The 14,112-nt window shown below is 38.6% G+C and overlaps 1 protein-coding gene across 3 annotated transcripts in view; it reads left to right on the top strand.

Moving 5' to 3' along the window:
- Positions 1-29: 29 nt before the first annotated feature.
- RNF17 (ring finger protein 17) overlaps positions 30-14,112 on the top strand; it is a 41,416-nt gene continuing 27,333 nt past the window's right edge. The window contains exons 1-12 of one of the 3 annotated variants that reach the window (XM_039718430.1): positions 30-188; positions 513-594; positions 1,198-1,289; positions 1,959-2,017; positions 2,961-3,016; positions 4,252-4,351; positions 5,388-5,468; positions 7,067-7,164; positions 7,957-8,128; positions 9,420-9,496; positions 11,694-11,768; positions 12,924-13,015. In XM_039718430.1, coding sequence (XP_039574364.1) covers positions 518-594; positions 1,198-1,289; positions 1,959-2,017; positions 2,961-3,016; positions 4,252-4,351; positions 5,388-5,468; positions 7,067-7,164; positions 7,957-8,128; positions 9,420-9,496; positions 11,694-11,768; positions 12,924-13,015 — 979 coding nt within the window. In that variant the 5' untranslated portion in view covers positions 30-188; positions 513-517. The remainder of the gene's footprint in view (positions 189-512; positions 595-1,197; positions 1,290-1,958; positions 2,018-2,960; positions 3,017-4,251; positions 4,352-5,387; positions 5,469-7,066; positions 7,165-7,956; positions 8,129-9,419; positions 9,497-11,693; positions 11,769-12,923; positions 13,016-14,112) is intronic. The other 2 variants (XM_039718431.1, XM_039718432.1) reach the window with 2 other exon arrangements.

Raw genomic sequence — 14,112 nt, 5'->3', positions numbered from 1 at the left:
GAGGGGCTGGGCGCGCGGAGCGGCGCGGGGCGCGAGCGGCGGCCGCGCTTCCCTGAGCCCGCCCGCAGCACCGCGGGGCCGCGGCTGCTCTCGGGCAGTGGGCGAAAACAGCGCCCGGAGAAACCACCGAGGTGCGGGGCCGGCAGCAGTCCCCAGGGAAGGGAGCCGGGGTGCATTGCGGACAGGGAGTGAGTATGATTGCAGTAGGGAGGAAGCATCCTTTGAGGATACGCGGTCAGGAGGGAGGTGCGGAGAGCAGCGGTGCCGGGAGCTCCCGGGGGTGCCCAGCGGTGCTGGGTGGGTCAGAGCAGCTGGGCAGTGCAGGGCAGCCTGGTCTGGCCATTGGGATTTGCTTTTCAGGGAAGAAACAGATGTATGCTTGATATGGTTTCTGCATTTATCGCTTCCATTTTGCACTGCACAAAGTGATGTGGACCTGTAGTGTTGGCTCAAGTGATGAGCTGCGCTGTGTTGAAAGCTTGAAAGTTATTTATCACTTTTTTTTTTTTCAGGCACCATGAATGGAAGGGGAGAGTTCTCCTTGTTGGATGGTAGTAATAAAGAGCTTCCTAGAAGGAGGATGAAAGGTGTGAGGTATGTGAATTTTGAGATGGTGGCTTGAATATTTTTAAGCTCTGACTGCGCAGTTACCAGGAAATAGAATGGAGAAAATGTAGGAAGTAATGTTTGTGTTCTGCAGTGTTGTGAGACCGTTTTCCTGTGTTATGTATGTGAGTAAAATTTTGTGTAAAGTTTTGGTATTTGGAGTAGGTTCATGGCAAGAGACATTTTAAAAGTAGTTTGGTATGCTGTCAGATACTGTATCATACTGGTCTGTATGTATTTTTTACAAATTAGCTCTGTTGATTTATTCAGTGCATTTTAAATAACTATAATGAATGTGATTAAAACTCATTACATAAATTTATTCTTGCTGGTTCTAGTTACCTGAAATACTGCATGCCTAGCAGCTGTAGTATCACCTTTATCTTTTATTAATTCAGTGTCACAGAGCTAAAGTACTTCCCCAGTTAAGAGAGGGTAACAAATTTTTTGTGGTGTGTTTTGTTAACTGCAGCTTCTTCATAAAATTATTTGATAAAAGTGGATGAGTTTAGCTCTGAAAGAGCTAAAAGTCAAAATTAGTTTCCTACCAATATTCTTAATGATCCTAAATCTTTACTTTTACCTCTGAAGGCAATGTCCTAAGCTACTAGAAGAGCGTTTTACACAGCCACGTCAGAGAAATGGTGATTTGTGTCATATGTCAAAAGCTCTCAGTGCGGAAGGTAAGGCTTTGGGATCTTTTTATTTCCAGCAGTTTTATTGTGTGCACTACTCACTGTTAATTTTCATTTTATATGATCTGTTAAGGACAGTAGATGGGCTGCTGCATTTGATTAACACATTGTTTATTTGCTACTTACCAGTAGCAAGCAAGAAGAATCAATTCCTTTTGATTCCTCTCCAGCTCCTTTTCTTGATGAAGTGATAGTCAAGTTTGTTCTAAAAGAAACCTCATTTTTCTGGGTTTTTCTGCATGAGTAACTTTTTTCCAAGAGTTGAAAAATTGTATGGGATGCGTAGTATTTATGAAGCAATTTTTTCCTTTACTTAACTATGCATTTTGAAGGTTTGGGGTTGTTTGCCTTTTTTTGTTCTGTGTGGTTATCCTGTACTGAATGTTGTAACAATATAAATAGCTAATGTTAACAGATAATACCCAAATAAGTACACACAAGTCTTTCTAATTCTCAGCTAATAACTGTATTTTATATCTATCTGTCTGGATTTCTATTCCTAGCTCTTAAATTATCTTACTAAAAAAAGTCAGGCTTCTAATTACTGTTGACTTGCTGAACACTATTTAGAAGACTACACTGGTGATGGTGTGCTCCTGTTGTCTCATGGATTAGGATGCCCTACAGGAGTGTGTTTCTCTGTGCTTGCTTTTGCAGTGTTGCGTGGTGATGGGAAGGATGAAGGCACTGATTTGTTTTGTTTCTCTTCTCCACAAGTAAGTCGATCTGAAGCTTTCTGTTCAGCAGTCACTGTGGTGGTGTAAAGCAGCAATATTACAGGATCTTGTGAATTTTCATTGAGAATGATGAAAGCAGGCTCAGGTCCCTTCTGAGCTCAGGGTGTGAGCTTTGTGACCACCTACATCCCCAGCAGGAGCTTGCTGGCATTTCTCATTACACAGCGTTGCTGTGTCGTGCACGTCAGATGTCCAGAGCCTACGTTTAGGAAGGTGTGTTTTTACAATTCTCATCAGTGCCCCTTGTTGCCAGATCTGTTCCAAACTCTTGTGTGCACACAGTATGCAAGAAAGCAACTTATTAATATGTACATTTTCTGTACATAAAGATTTTAAAGATACTAAAAAAATCCCTTAATTTTGCCTGGTAGTGTGTAAATTTTGAAGTTTTCTGTTTCTGCATCTTGAGCATGACTTCTGTGTGTTACAACATGTTAATGCCATTGTTTCATCAAAATATGTATTTTGGACAAACATGAAAGGCCTTTTTTTTCCTCTTATGAAATTCAGTTTAGCATTTATTGCAAAATACAAATTAGTCAGATCTTTGGCATTGAAACCCTGAGATTGAGCCTTATAGAAAAGGTACATTGTAGAATTTGGTTCAGGAGTCCAGTATGTTACGAGGTTTGCATAATAATGGGAAAATACTAGGTGCAAACAGGAAGTCGGGATTCCTTTTACTTGAAACACTTTTTTTATCACAAATGTGCACTGATGCCTACAGATGTTCTACTTTGGAGCTCTTTCCTTAGACCTACTCTTGTACAACTCAACAGCATTTACTTTGAAGCTTGGTCTAATTGAAATACTGGGCAGGGGTGGATACTGAAGGTGAAAACAGGTTTATAGAGCACCTTTTCCTGGGATTTGGCTGTAGGTCTGTGGTTTAACTTGTTTTCCTTTTCCCCTCTGAATTTAGAGCAGAACGGACTTTAAATTTGGGCTGCGTGGCAGCAGCTCAGAAAGACAAGCAAGGTAAACCTTTATTAAATCTTTTCATGACTTTAAGTGCCAGCCTGGGGGAAGACTTGATCAAGTAAGTGATTCCAGACGTTTTCCTTGGGCTGTTTTTTTTAGTGTGTTCTTTAAACTTCAGTAATGTGTTGTTGGTATGAGTGTCTGATACTGTGAGAACACCTTGAGTACAAATATCATTTCATTGAGAGGCAGCAAAAAACAAATGGATTTGGCTTGAAAAAGTGTGAAACTGAATGTTTTAAGCACTGTGTTAGATGGCTGATAAGGGTTCAGAGGGAGAGATATCTGCTGAATGCCAGGCTGTGGTAGGAAGGACTCTGCCTCCTTCCCCTCAACACCTGCTGATCCCATTGCTGCTGTTTTCATAACTAGTCACAGCTATATGAAGATCAGATACCAGCAATATTCTGTGGTCTTGTCAAATCTAAAGTACATTCACTTGTTTATTTGCCCAGTCAGTGTGAACCTGAAGGAAGTCTTGAAGTGGCTGTCTTCAGCCTGCAGTGTTATTGCTGTGGAGATAGATGTTCATGCAAATAAGGATAGTCCCAGAAAATTCTTTCAGGTCTGTTGCATAAGGAACCTGTTCTGAAAGGAAGATGTAGGAAATTTATCTTCTGAGTTTTGGTGCACATAACATGCACCAAACTCAGAACATGCTAACCTTGCCCAGAGTGAAAGATTTCATGTGTGGCTGTCAGTCTCTGCAGCAGTGTTCTCCAGATCTCACCGTTGGTCAGACACAACAAACTGAGCCCAGGAAGAACAACACAAGGCTTCCTTCCTGGAATAAGGCTGGTTTATGCAGAATGCTTTTGTGGGAGTCTTCTCAGCTGCTGCAGAAGAGCAGCTGGGGGTCATCATACAATAAAATTTAAGAGCCTTCCTAACAGGTTGCCAGCAAATGGTTTTGATGTTACTGGTCATGTGTTCTAAAGATTTTAACAGTAATAAATGAAAAATGAATCCTGGAATATTCATAGTCATGCATTTACTCTCACTGAGGATAAGAATCACTACCAGCTACTAAGGTTTTGTTTAAGGGGATTATAGTAAAAAGGAGATTTTTTTTTTTAAATGGGGTATCTGCTTTATGTCTGAATTTGTCTGTTACATAAATATCTCTGTATATGTATTTATTGATAGATTTTGAAATACTCGTGTAAAGTATTTGTGGGAAGTTTGTTATTTTATTTAAAATGCATAGCTCTTTTGTGTTTGTTTGTTTGCAGGCCCTTCAGTCACAATATCAAAGAGAAAAATGTTCAGTACCCATTTTCTTCCAATGGTGGGCTGAGTGATGGATCAGCTCTAGCTCCATCATCTGACATGGTGTGTTAACATGGAATTTCCTTGTATTCTCACTTGGTTTGGTATATGCATAGTTAATAGTGCACTTTGTAAAACAAAAAACCCTGCAGCCTTAACGGTTACTTGATACTGTTCTCTGTTATCATAGGGATGTGCAGCTGCAGTGCCCATAAGATAACTTGACAAAAAGAGTGCAAATCAGACACCCCAATGAGATCATAGCTGAAGACTGTTAGTTCTATCCAGCTGCTGTGAAATTTTGTATTTTGAATTTAGCTTTTCTTTAAAGATACCCCAGGCTTCACAACATTTGAGTTGGGGACTTCTTTATTTGTTTTTAAATTTGGGGCATCTGCCAAGGCTCATGTTCACATCCTTAAAACAGTAATTCAGGGTAGCAAGGTTGGTGGACAAATGGACCTCTTTAAGCATTCCATTAATTTTCATAACCTCGTATTTCTGAATAGGTTTGTGAGGTTTTAGACCAGAAAACACAAGTTATGGATGTTTTAAAGTGACTGTAAAGGAACTGTATATCCAGTGCCAGTCATGTTTTCTTCTGTGGACATTGTCCTGTAAACTGACCTTGCAAATGTCTGATGTGATTTCTTGGGTAGTTTTGTTACAGTGCCTGCTAAAGTTTGAAAATGGCTTCCCTGTATTGGCAAACTACTGAATGTTTTACTTTTGTTCTAGGCTGCAGTATTCCCATTCTTCAATCTTCCGTGTTTTCTTTTCTCCGTATTAGTAACTTTATTTCGCTTTTTTTTCATGTACTGTTTTAATTTGGTCTTTGTACATGAGTATGCAGTTAAATTGTTTTGAAAAGCAAATTTAGAATCTGTTTCGGAAATACTACAGTGGAAATGTTGTCAGTGAAATTCAGGTGAGCCATGTATTTTGTGCCTGATGGCCATTTTGGAGCTGCTGAGAGTCTTCACATAGCTCATCAGTCATCCACATCAAATGCCTCTGTCAAAGTGGCAAATGGTTGTAGACCATCTTGTCTTTTAGTTGTGCAAGCAACTTTCATGTTCACTGGCAAACTTTTCCTCAGGAGAACAACACTGGGCAAGATATTGATGAAGCTTTGGGCATAGCTGTTAGTAATCTTGGCCACTTCCATGATGCAAGCAAGGTGGGTGAAATTCAGTTAAATAATGAAGTAGTCAGTCTTCTCTTAGACCGAAGTTTTTTGTTCTGAATAGTCACACATTAACACACTATTTAAATTTGCTTTTCCTGCCTTTGTTTTGTTACCTGTTTTGTCTTTCAACTGTTGATGTTATTTCTGTGAGTACACAGCCTTAAAGTCCAGGCTGCTGCCTGAGAAGTAGTCTGCAGAGGAGTGCACAAGCCTGTGCATAGTTTGAAGTTAATGGGTCAATACATGTCTTTAGCAGAACCATATGCACGCCAGTCTTTAAGTACTGAGCTTGTGTTTCCTTGGATCAGGGTAAAATTCAGCTTGTGTTTTTACTCTAGCAGCTACTCTTAACTTTTTAATTCTGGTGTGCCTCTTTCTGCATTTAAAGGTCAAAAAGATGTTACGAGGGCAGCAGAAGTAAAAAATGCACAGAATGTGCAGAAAAATGTAATCAAGTAATTTATATGCACAGTATAAAACATAGGAAGAATCCCAAAATATCAGCTAATAGGTTTTAGGTGTTACTATGTTTTATGAATTAACTTTTTTACTTTATCAATGATAATTTATTTAAATTTTAGCTCTTCGTAAATGTGCTGTAGAAAAGTTTGCAGTTCTGTCTTTGCCATCTATTTGCATTTTACTTGTGAGATACACAGTATAGATGTATTTAATGTTTGAAAAACTTAGTTCTGGTAAATGTGGTGGGAAGTGTCAGTGAGGCCTGTTCTCCATTCCCTTTCTAATGGCCAGTCTTTCTGTTACGCAAAGCAATGTTGAATTCCTAATTCATACACTGATAGCATATTGTAAAAACTTCCTGATTCAGCAGCTATAATATAATAACCCATGGGTATTATATTGTAATACCAAGACTGTGGTTCTGCAACAGGTTTTCAACAAAGATTGAGAAATTGCCAAAGCAGTATTGCAGTATTGGGATTTTTTTTCCCATAGTCTCTTTATTAAATGTAACTGTAGTGACAAAACTGATGTTTAGTCAGAGGAGGATTTTTTTTTTTAATTTTCCCTTTATGCTCACAATGAATTTTAAAAAACAGTAGAAATCTCAGCATGCTGTTATCTGTGTATGGTAATATAATAACCCATGGGTATTATAATACCAAGACTGTGGTTCTGCAACAGGTTCTCAACAAAGACTGAGAAATTGCCAAAGCAGTAACTGTAGTGACAAAACTGATGTTTAGTCAGAGGAGGATTTTTTTTTTTAATTTTCCCTTTATGCTCACAGTGAATTTTAAAAAACAGTGGAAATCTCAGCATGCTGTTATCTGTGTATCATGCAGTGTTTGAATGTCAGGTGAGGAAAGTTTTGGGCCAAGATCTGAGTCTTCATAGACCTAAAAGCTTCAGTGGAGGATTCAAACAGTGCCAGCTGACTCCAAGTTAGAGAAAACAGAGGGTTGTAATGAGCTATAAGTGGTTTAATGTAATTCTGTCTGCTGGGGTATCCATCACTGTCTTACTGTTCATTGCTTCTCTTCTGAATTTTAAAAGTAGTAGTAGTATTGTGAGAATAATAAAATAATAATGAAATAATGCATGTTTATTCGTACTGAACAAAATAGGTGCTGGAATACTTGGAGTTGAAAGTAAAGCATAAAAAAGACAAAGTTACAGAAGCTGCAGATAGAACACTTGATGAACTTATTACTCTTCTGTCAAGGTAGTAATCTAGTTTTGTAGTATGGCACGGGTGAGTTACTTTTACCACAAACCTCTTCCTAATTCAGGTGAAAGACTAAAATTTTGCTTAGAATTTTCTCATAGCAGTATTTCATAGTACCTGTCTTTTATTTTTACTCTTTCATTGTGGCATCTTGGAGCTGGTTTGCATGGTTGGAAAACACCAGCTTATGCTGCCTCTGCTCTTAAAAAGATAAGAAAAACTGCTCATAATGTTAATTTTCTGAAAAAGCTCAATTTTGAGGTTTTGTAATACTGTTATTAGTAGATGATAATTTTAACAGCAGGGATAGCAGGGGGTTTTTAATTTACTTCCTTCACGTTTTCAAGCTGATAGAAGTGTAGGGACACTTCATTGCTGGATTTTCACAATATTTATGTCTTCAGGGTGAGGGGAGAGAGATGTTAAAGCTCAGGTTTCCAGAAGAGCCTCTGAAGGGGATGGTCTTCAATCTTACCTTAGTAGAATTAATTGTAAGATTCAGCTGTTTATTTTTCAGTTGAATGTGTTCAGAAGGTTGAAATAGAAGAGTGGTCCTAATATTTAATTAATAAATGTCTTTTCAGTGTGAACTCTTTAACTTTTGTGGTTCCTCCACTTACAGAATGCATTTCCCATGCCTGTACTTCACACTGTTTGGGGAAGATGATCCTTGGGTGTGAGATGTATCCACTTTGTATTATGTGGCTGGCAGCTGTGTTACAGTTCACATTTGAGTCTGTGCAGCTGAGTGCGTGTTAAATTCTGTGAAAAGTAATGTTTTTAACACAGGAAAAGGAAATCATTCGCAGAATTAAAGGAGAACATCAACAACTACAGTTCTAGTATTGCAAAAACTAAGGAAATCATCGAAGAGAAGAAGAAGCATTTGATTGGTGCCATTAAGACAGCAAAGGAATTAAAATTTTCACGTTCTCTAAGAAACTGTTGTGATCTCACTCAGGTAGTAACATTCCTGCACTGTGAAATAATTTATTTTTAAGGAATATATTCAAGTTTGGATTGAAATTTTGTGGTCCCAGTTTGCTTCAATGCTGACATTTTTGGGCTATTATATTCTTCCCCTGCTTCTTCACAGACACAGAATTTTTATTTGGTCTTAGTCACAAGTTACAGTCTGGTGACTGATACAAAGCACAAAAAGGTGGTTCTTACTTTGAGTTTGGCATCTGAAATGAGAAATGGAGGGGAGGATAGGAAAAGTGGCACAGTGCTGCTGATCAGTGAAAAGGTGGTGTTTGGATCAGTTCAGTTTCTCAAACCTTTTACATTCTCCAGCCTTCTCACTGAACTCCTCCAAAATTCATAGCCACACTCACTTGATCCTCTTGGTCCCAGGCCTTTCCTTTTATTGTTTCTCCCCATCATATCTGCTGTTCATAGAAACCCATGCTACCTGCCAGGCTGTAGCAGAGCAGAGGTCCATCCTGTGAAGTCTCCTGTCTGGCAACAGAGGAAAGATGCTTGGAGGAAGCATCCAAGAAACTGGGAAAGTTGGGGGTTAAGGATTTTAGTATCAGTAGGATACATCAGGCTCATTACACTGAATAAACATTACCTTATTCTGTCATAAGATTGTGGAACATTTTCTTTAATGTCATGGTAATGTGCATGGGTGTGTACATATGTGCATTATATGTACATAGGCATAGGTTGTGTCAGTGAGTTCCACTTTTTACTGTTTAAAATCAGGTAAAATAACTTGCTCTGTTATTTCAAAATGTGCCACTCAGTTATTTTGTTTGGAGCCTTTGTAATCCTTGTATTGAGAAAAGGAGCGAATAATTGGTCTTGTCATTCTTTGAAGAAATGTGCTTTCCAGAATCATCTACCCTGCATCTATTTGTCACTTTCCAGCTGAAGAAACTGAGTCTTCTGACCCAGAAAAGAAGTCTAGTCCTTCCTTTTTTTTCTGTCATTTACTTCCATCTCACCACTGTGATTTTTTGGGAACTGGCAGTCACCACTCTCATAGGCCTGTCTTTTTATGTAGAGATCACTTTCTCATTAGATGTTGAAACAAAAGGAGTATCTGACTTTTGCTTCTGTTTATATGCTTAGATTACAGAATCCTAACCATTAAGTCTTAATAAGGCAAGAAGACATATTTGAGAATTGGCTGTTGGCTGAACTCTTGGGGTTTTTACCATAAAATTTAAGGTCATGCTGTAGATAATAGGTGCTTGCCTAACTTCCTGTTTAATGGAATCTAAGATTGTACTTCTTAATTTCAGATTATTTGTGACTTGAAGTTGCCCGTGGAGGCTGAGCTCTCACAAGTGAAGAATCTAAAGGACAAAATACTTTCAAGGTAAATTACTGGAGTGGGAAGTAAAAAGAGGCACAGGTTATCTTAATTACAAAAACTGTTCATGGGACAGTTAAACAGCAGAAGTTGAGCTTCTTTACTTTCAGTGACTGAAAACTACTACTTCAGGCATAAGTATGAACTCTTCACTAAAAGTAGGCAATAGCCTTCATGTGAGACGTGGGGGAGAAAGCACATACAATTTGCTGAAATGTAGGCAAATACATGTGGATTTTAAAAATCCTTGATAGACTACTGCCACTTCTGAAATCTTCCTTTCCTTACAAATAGAAATAAATTGAGAGAATAAGGGCTTAACTACTTTTTTAGTGAATCAATTTTTGACCTTCAGGAAACATTAAATGCTGTTTGAGTTGCTGATGTCTAAGGAAAGTTGTGGAAAATCCCAGTTGCCATGCTGTTCTCACTGGAAGTGATTGTTGATTTCTGTAGCAGAAGTGAGTAAGAAAGTAGGTCACAGCTGAGGTACACCTGACCCTGTGCAGCTTGGTCACAAGGCTGGTCAAGAGTGCTGCAGTTCCTACTGTATAAAGGCCACACTGTTCTGTCCCTCCATCATTTTCCAAAGATGGTGCTACTTTGGAACATCCTGGGGGCCCTTGTTATATTTCAGGATGTGGAACCACTCTGGTAATAGAGTGAGGGGTGTGATTCTGACTGGCACAGGGAAATAAAGCTTAGCAAGTTGATTATTTACATGCTAAATGCAAACAAGTTTTGTACGATCACAGAATCAGTTAGGTTGCAAAAGGCTATTAGGATCACTGAGTCCAACCATTAACCTAACACTACCAGCTCCACTTCACCATGTGTTTAAGTGTAGTGTCTGCATGTCTTAAATCAGAGAGTCATAGAATGGTTTGGTTTGAGTGGGACCTTCAAAGGCTGTGTAGTCCAAGTGTCCTCCAGTGAGTAAAGGTGCTCAGAGCCCCATCCAGTCTGACCTTAGATCTTTCCAGGGGCATTTAACACCTCCCCAAGCTACTTGTTCTGCTGTTTCACCACTCTTAGTGTAAGAAATTGCTTTTATCTACTCTGGATCAACATTCCCTTGGGTCAAGGGATACTGGTTTTAAACTGTTGCAGGAGGCTCTAGCAGAAAACTTGTGCCTGTCTTTCTGGGAGGTGCTGTGAGGTCTCCCTGGTGCCTTGACTTTTCCAGGCATAACAGCCCCAGCTCTGTTAGCCACATGTCTCCAGCAAGTCCCTGGGTGGGTTGTTCCAACATGAAACAAAAATTAGGACCCCTCCAGTCATGTCAGTTGAGTTCTTGAGATTGTTTTATCCATATTCTATCTATGAAATCCTCTTTTAGAAAACTTAGGCCCTGCCTACCAAGTCACTGCTTTGAAGATACTGACAGTGATGAATGGCAATTTCAGAGAAGCCTGTTTAAATGCATAATGGTAAACTCTCTCAACTTAAAAGAAAGCTGAAACATAACAAAATTCAATTTTTTTGCATTGGAAAACTTTCTGAGAAATTCAGCTGAGCAGAGGACAAAAGAGACCTGATGAAGGATAACTATAAACGTATTACATACCTTGTGCCACTCCAAAATTACACCAAAGGTTAAAAAAAAACCACAAGTAGGAGGTGCATAGAAATTGAGACACTTGCTGTAGACATAAAATGTTGTGGGAAAGCGCATATGTTCCTGAAGGGGTTTTCATTCATTAAAACTGGATAGAAAAGCTAAGGTATTTATTTAAGGTGCATACACAGTTCCATTAGACTAAATGTAAAAGTGCTTAAAAGATTTTTTTTTTTACCAATGAAAACCATTCATTGGTAAAGAAAATAGTTACTACTGTAGCAATAAACAGAAGCATATATTTTGGACTTGAGACAGTTTTGTTCTTTACAAAGGAAAGAAAATTCTTTGTCTCTGTGCAGAATAATATATTGAAAAACTGAGTATGGATGAGAAAACTGAGTGAATTTTGCAGTACTCTGTGCATAAGGGAGAAAGCATAAGACAAGAGTTTTTAAATATGAACATGAAGATAAATGAGCAGCCAAATCTGGTTTTTGTAGGAAGAAATAAACTGGAGTAGGTAATTAATCTTACTTTGCCCCTCCATGAATATTGTGCTGAAAAACACCATAGATTTCAAACTGTCAAAATTACTTATCAAAGTATTCTTGTCACCTTCTATAATATTTCTCTTCTCTTGAGCTTTTTCCTGAACACTTTGGAGATTACATCTTCATTAGAAAATTTGGGAGAGATTAAACGGGGAATGACAAGGAAGTAAGTATTTTTTAATGAAAGACAATAGGTATAGTAATTTACCTGCTCTAGTGGTTAAGTATTTATTGGAGATCAAATCAAAAAAACTGTAGGTGCTTGTGGAATTCTAAGAGTTTTTTGAAGCAAAGCAAATCTTTATATGCTAGTATTTAAATCAGCATTTTAGTGAGTCCAGTTTGTGTTTCAGTTCTGGCATTTTGGTTTTACTTGTGTTTTGCCCTAGTACATTTTGCTGAATCACTGAAGTTATCCAGATTTCATTTACGCTGTGTACTTTTCAACTTTGATTGGCAATTAATGATTTGACCATGGAATCAGGCTAGAAAAGGTCATTGAATCCAACTATAAACCTAACACTGCCAAGGCAACCACTAAACCATGTCCCTGGTTGCTGTGTTTACTGTGTACTACATGTAATAGAGATGTTAATCATTTCAGCACATGAAAATGTATGTAAATGAATCTCTAATGAACCGCAAGTACTGCAATTGGTAGTATTTCCAGTTCACAGTCTAAATACGGATTGTGTCAAATGCCAAAAGAAATTTCTTTAAGTTACCAAAGAAAACCCTTTTATTTTTAAAATTACAATTGCTTTTATATTATTTGGGTTTTTTTGTTGTTGTTTTGTTTGTTTCTGTGGCCTTTGGCTAATGCTTGAAAAATTGGAATGGAGTTGCTGTTAGGGCTGTTGTAGTTAACACTGAATGGGCTAAAAAAGATTTATTGCATACTGTAATACTTGAAAAGCCTACATATGAGAGTGAGTAGTAACTGTTAGTACAAAAGCATCTGATATGCCTTTTTTTTCAACATGAGCTATCTTAGCACATTATGAACATTTTTTTCAAATAGTTAGTATCTGTACTTGTGGTCTCTGATCATCTAGATGGGAAGTGGCTCTTGAAGTAATCTGTGCCCACAGTACTGTGTGCTGTGTCTGTGTCTTCCTAGGATTCAGAGTTTTAATACTGGTTTTTTGTTGTCTTGGTATTAAAAAATGTAATTCAGTTTATTTCCAGTGGTCTTATGAGGTGTTTTTTTTTTTTACGTAGTGTTGCATTCTTAATAAAAGCTCTGCTTTGACTCGTGCTTTTCTAGAAACAGACTGAATTATGTTAATTTGTTTCCAAATAAAATTTTTCCCAAATACAGTGAAGATAATGGACATGACACCCTTATCCTTGATGACCAGGAAGAAACACCTGATGTCATAATAGAAGAAATACTGGAAGATGACTTGGAAGGTAAGTGTCTTAGTACCTCATGCTTGCTGTGTTCCATTGTTGAGTCTGATCCTATTTTTGAGTCTTGTATTATGCTGTTGGCTCATGCAAGTTCTTTAATCGTGTCTGTTTCAGTTCTTTTGGTGTTTTTTTTTTTGTTCTTCTGTTTAGCTTATTGAAAACTTTATCACAAGCCAAAGAGGGTTAAAAGCACTATCTGCTATACAATGATTTACTTTGACTTGTAGTTATTGCAGTCCCCTCAGAGTTTCTGTCATTGGCTCCTGGAGAATTCTTTTCTGTCAGTTACCTCAGCTTCCTGTATCTTCTCCCAGGCCATTATCCTATGATATTTGGCAGGAACAATTAGGTTCCTCAGCTTGTCAGGTTTTCTCTGGATTGCACTAGTCCATGAAGGGATCCTTCCCCTCTGTTAGCAGACTGAATCTGGAGTACTGTGTCCAGTATTGGACCCTGTGGTACTGAAAGTCACTGTCACACAGGAGGGAGTCCAGCAGTGCCAGGCTGGTGTGCAGGAGGTGCTCAGGGTCTTAGAGGTGTTTTCCAGCCTTAATAATTCCATGCTTCGTTATGTAAGACAAGATAGCTGACTCATCACTCTTTGGAGATGGTGACCAGGATGACCCAAAAGAGGCTGTGTCCCTATAGGGGAAGTCTTTCAAGTCATTCAGACTTTTTGTTCAGATGCCATTTTTTACACTGGAAATGGCCAAGAGAAATCTTGGCTCTCTTCTGGATGTGGCATTTCCTAAACTTGGAAGCGCAGTCCTGGATACCTGCTCACATTGTTTCAGATGCTGGGTTCTGTGTAGTCTGTCACCCATGATGTGTTGCAGATCAGAGGTGGCAGTGCTCCAGGATGTTGGGAATCCGTCTGGTTGGTCTGCCCTGATCAGTCATGCAGGTGACATTGTCTAGATGATGTTGTCTCTCTTCTTTGCAGGAAGCTTTGTGGTATAAAATACTCTTGCAAGAATTGGATTGTGGGGCTTCTAAAACCCTCTGACCCATTAACAACCTTTGTTGAGTAGCTTCAGAACAGAAACCTGTCTTTTGTATCCCTAATGAAGGGAAGTACCTGCAGTTCAGAGGATTTG

The sequence above is a fragment of the Passer montanus genome, unplaced genomic scaffold (genome assembly GCF_014805655.1).
Source record: "Passer montanus isolate IOZ18808 unplaced genomic scaffold, ASM1480565v1 scaffold4, whole genome shotgun sequence".
Classification (NCBI taxonomy): Eukaryota; Metazoa; Chordata; class Aves; order Passeriformes; family Passeridae; genus Passer; species Passer montanus.
Note: the sequence above shows the minus strand (reverse complement) of the source record. Positions and strands in the feature narration are given on the sequence as shown.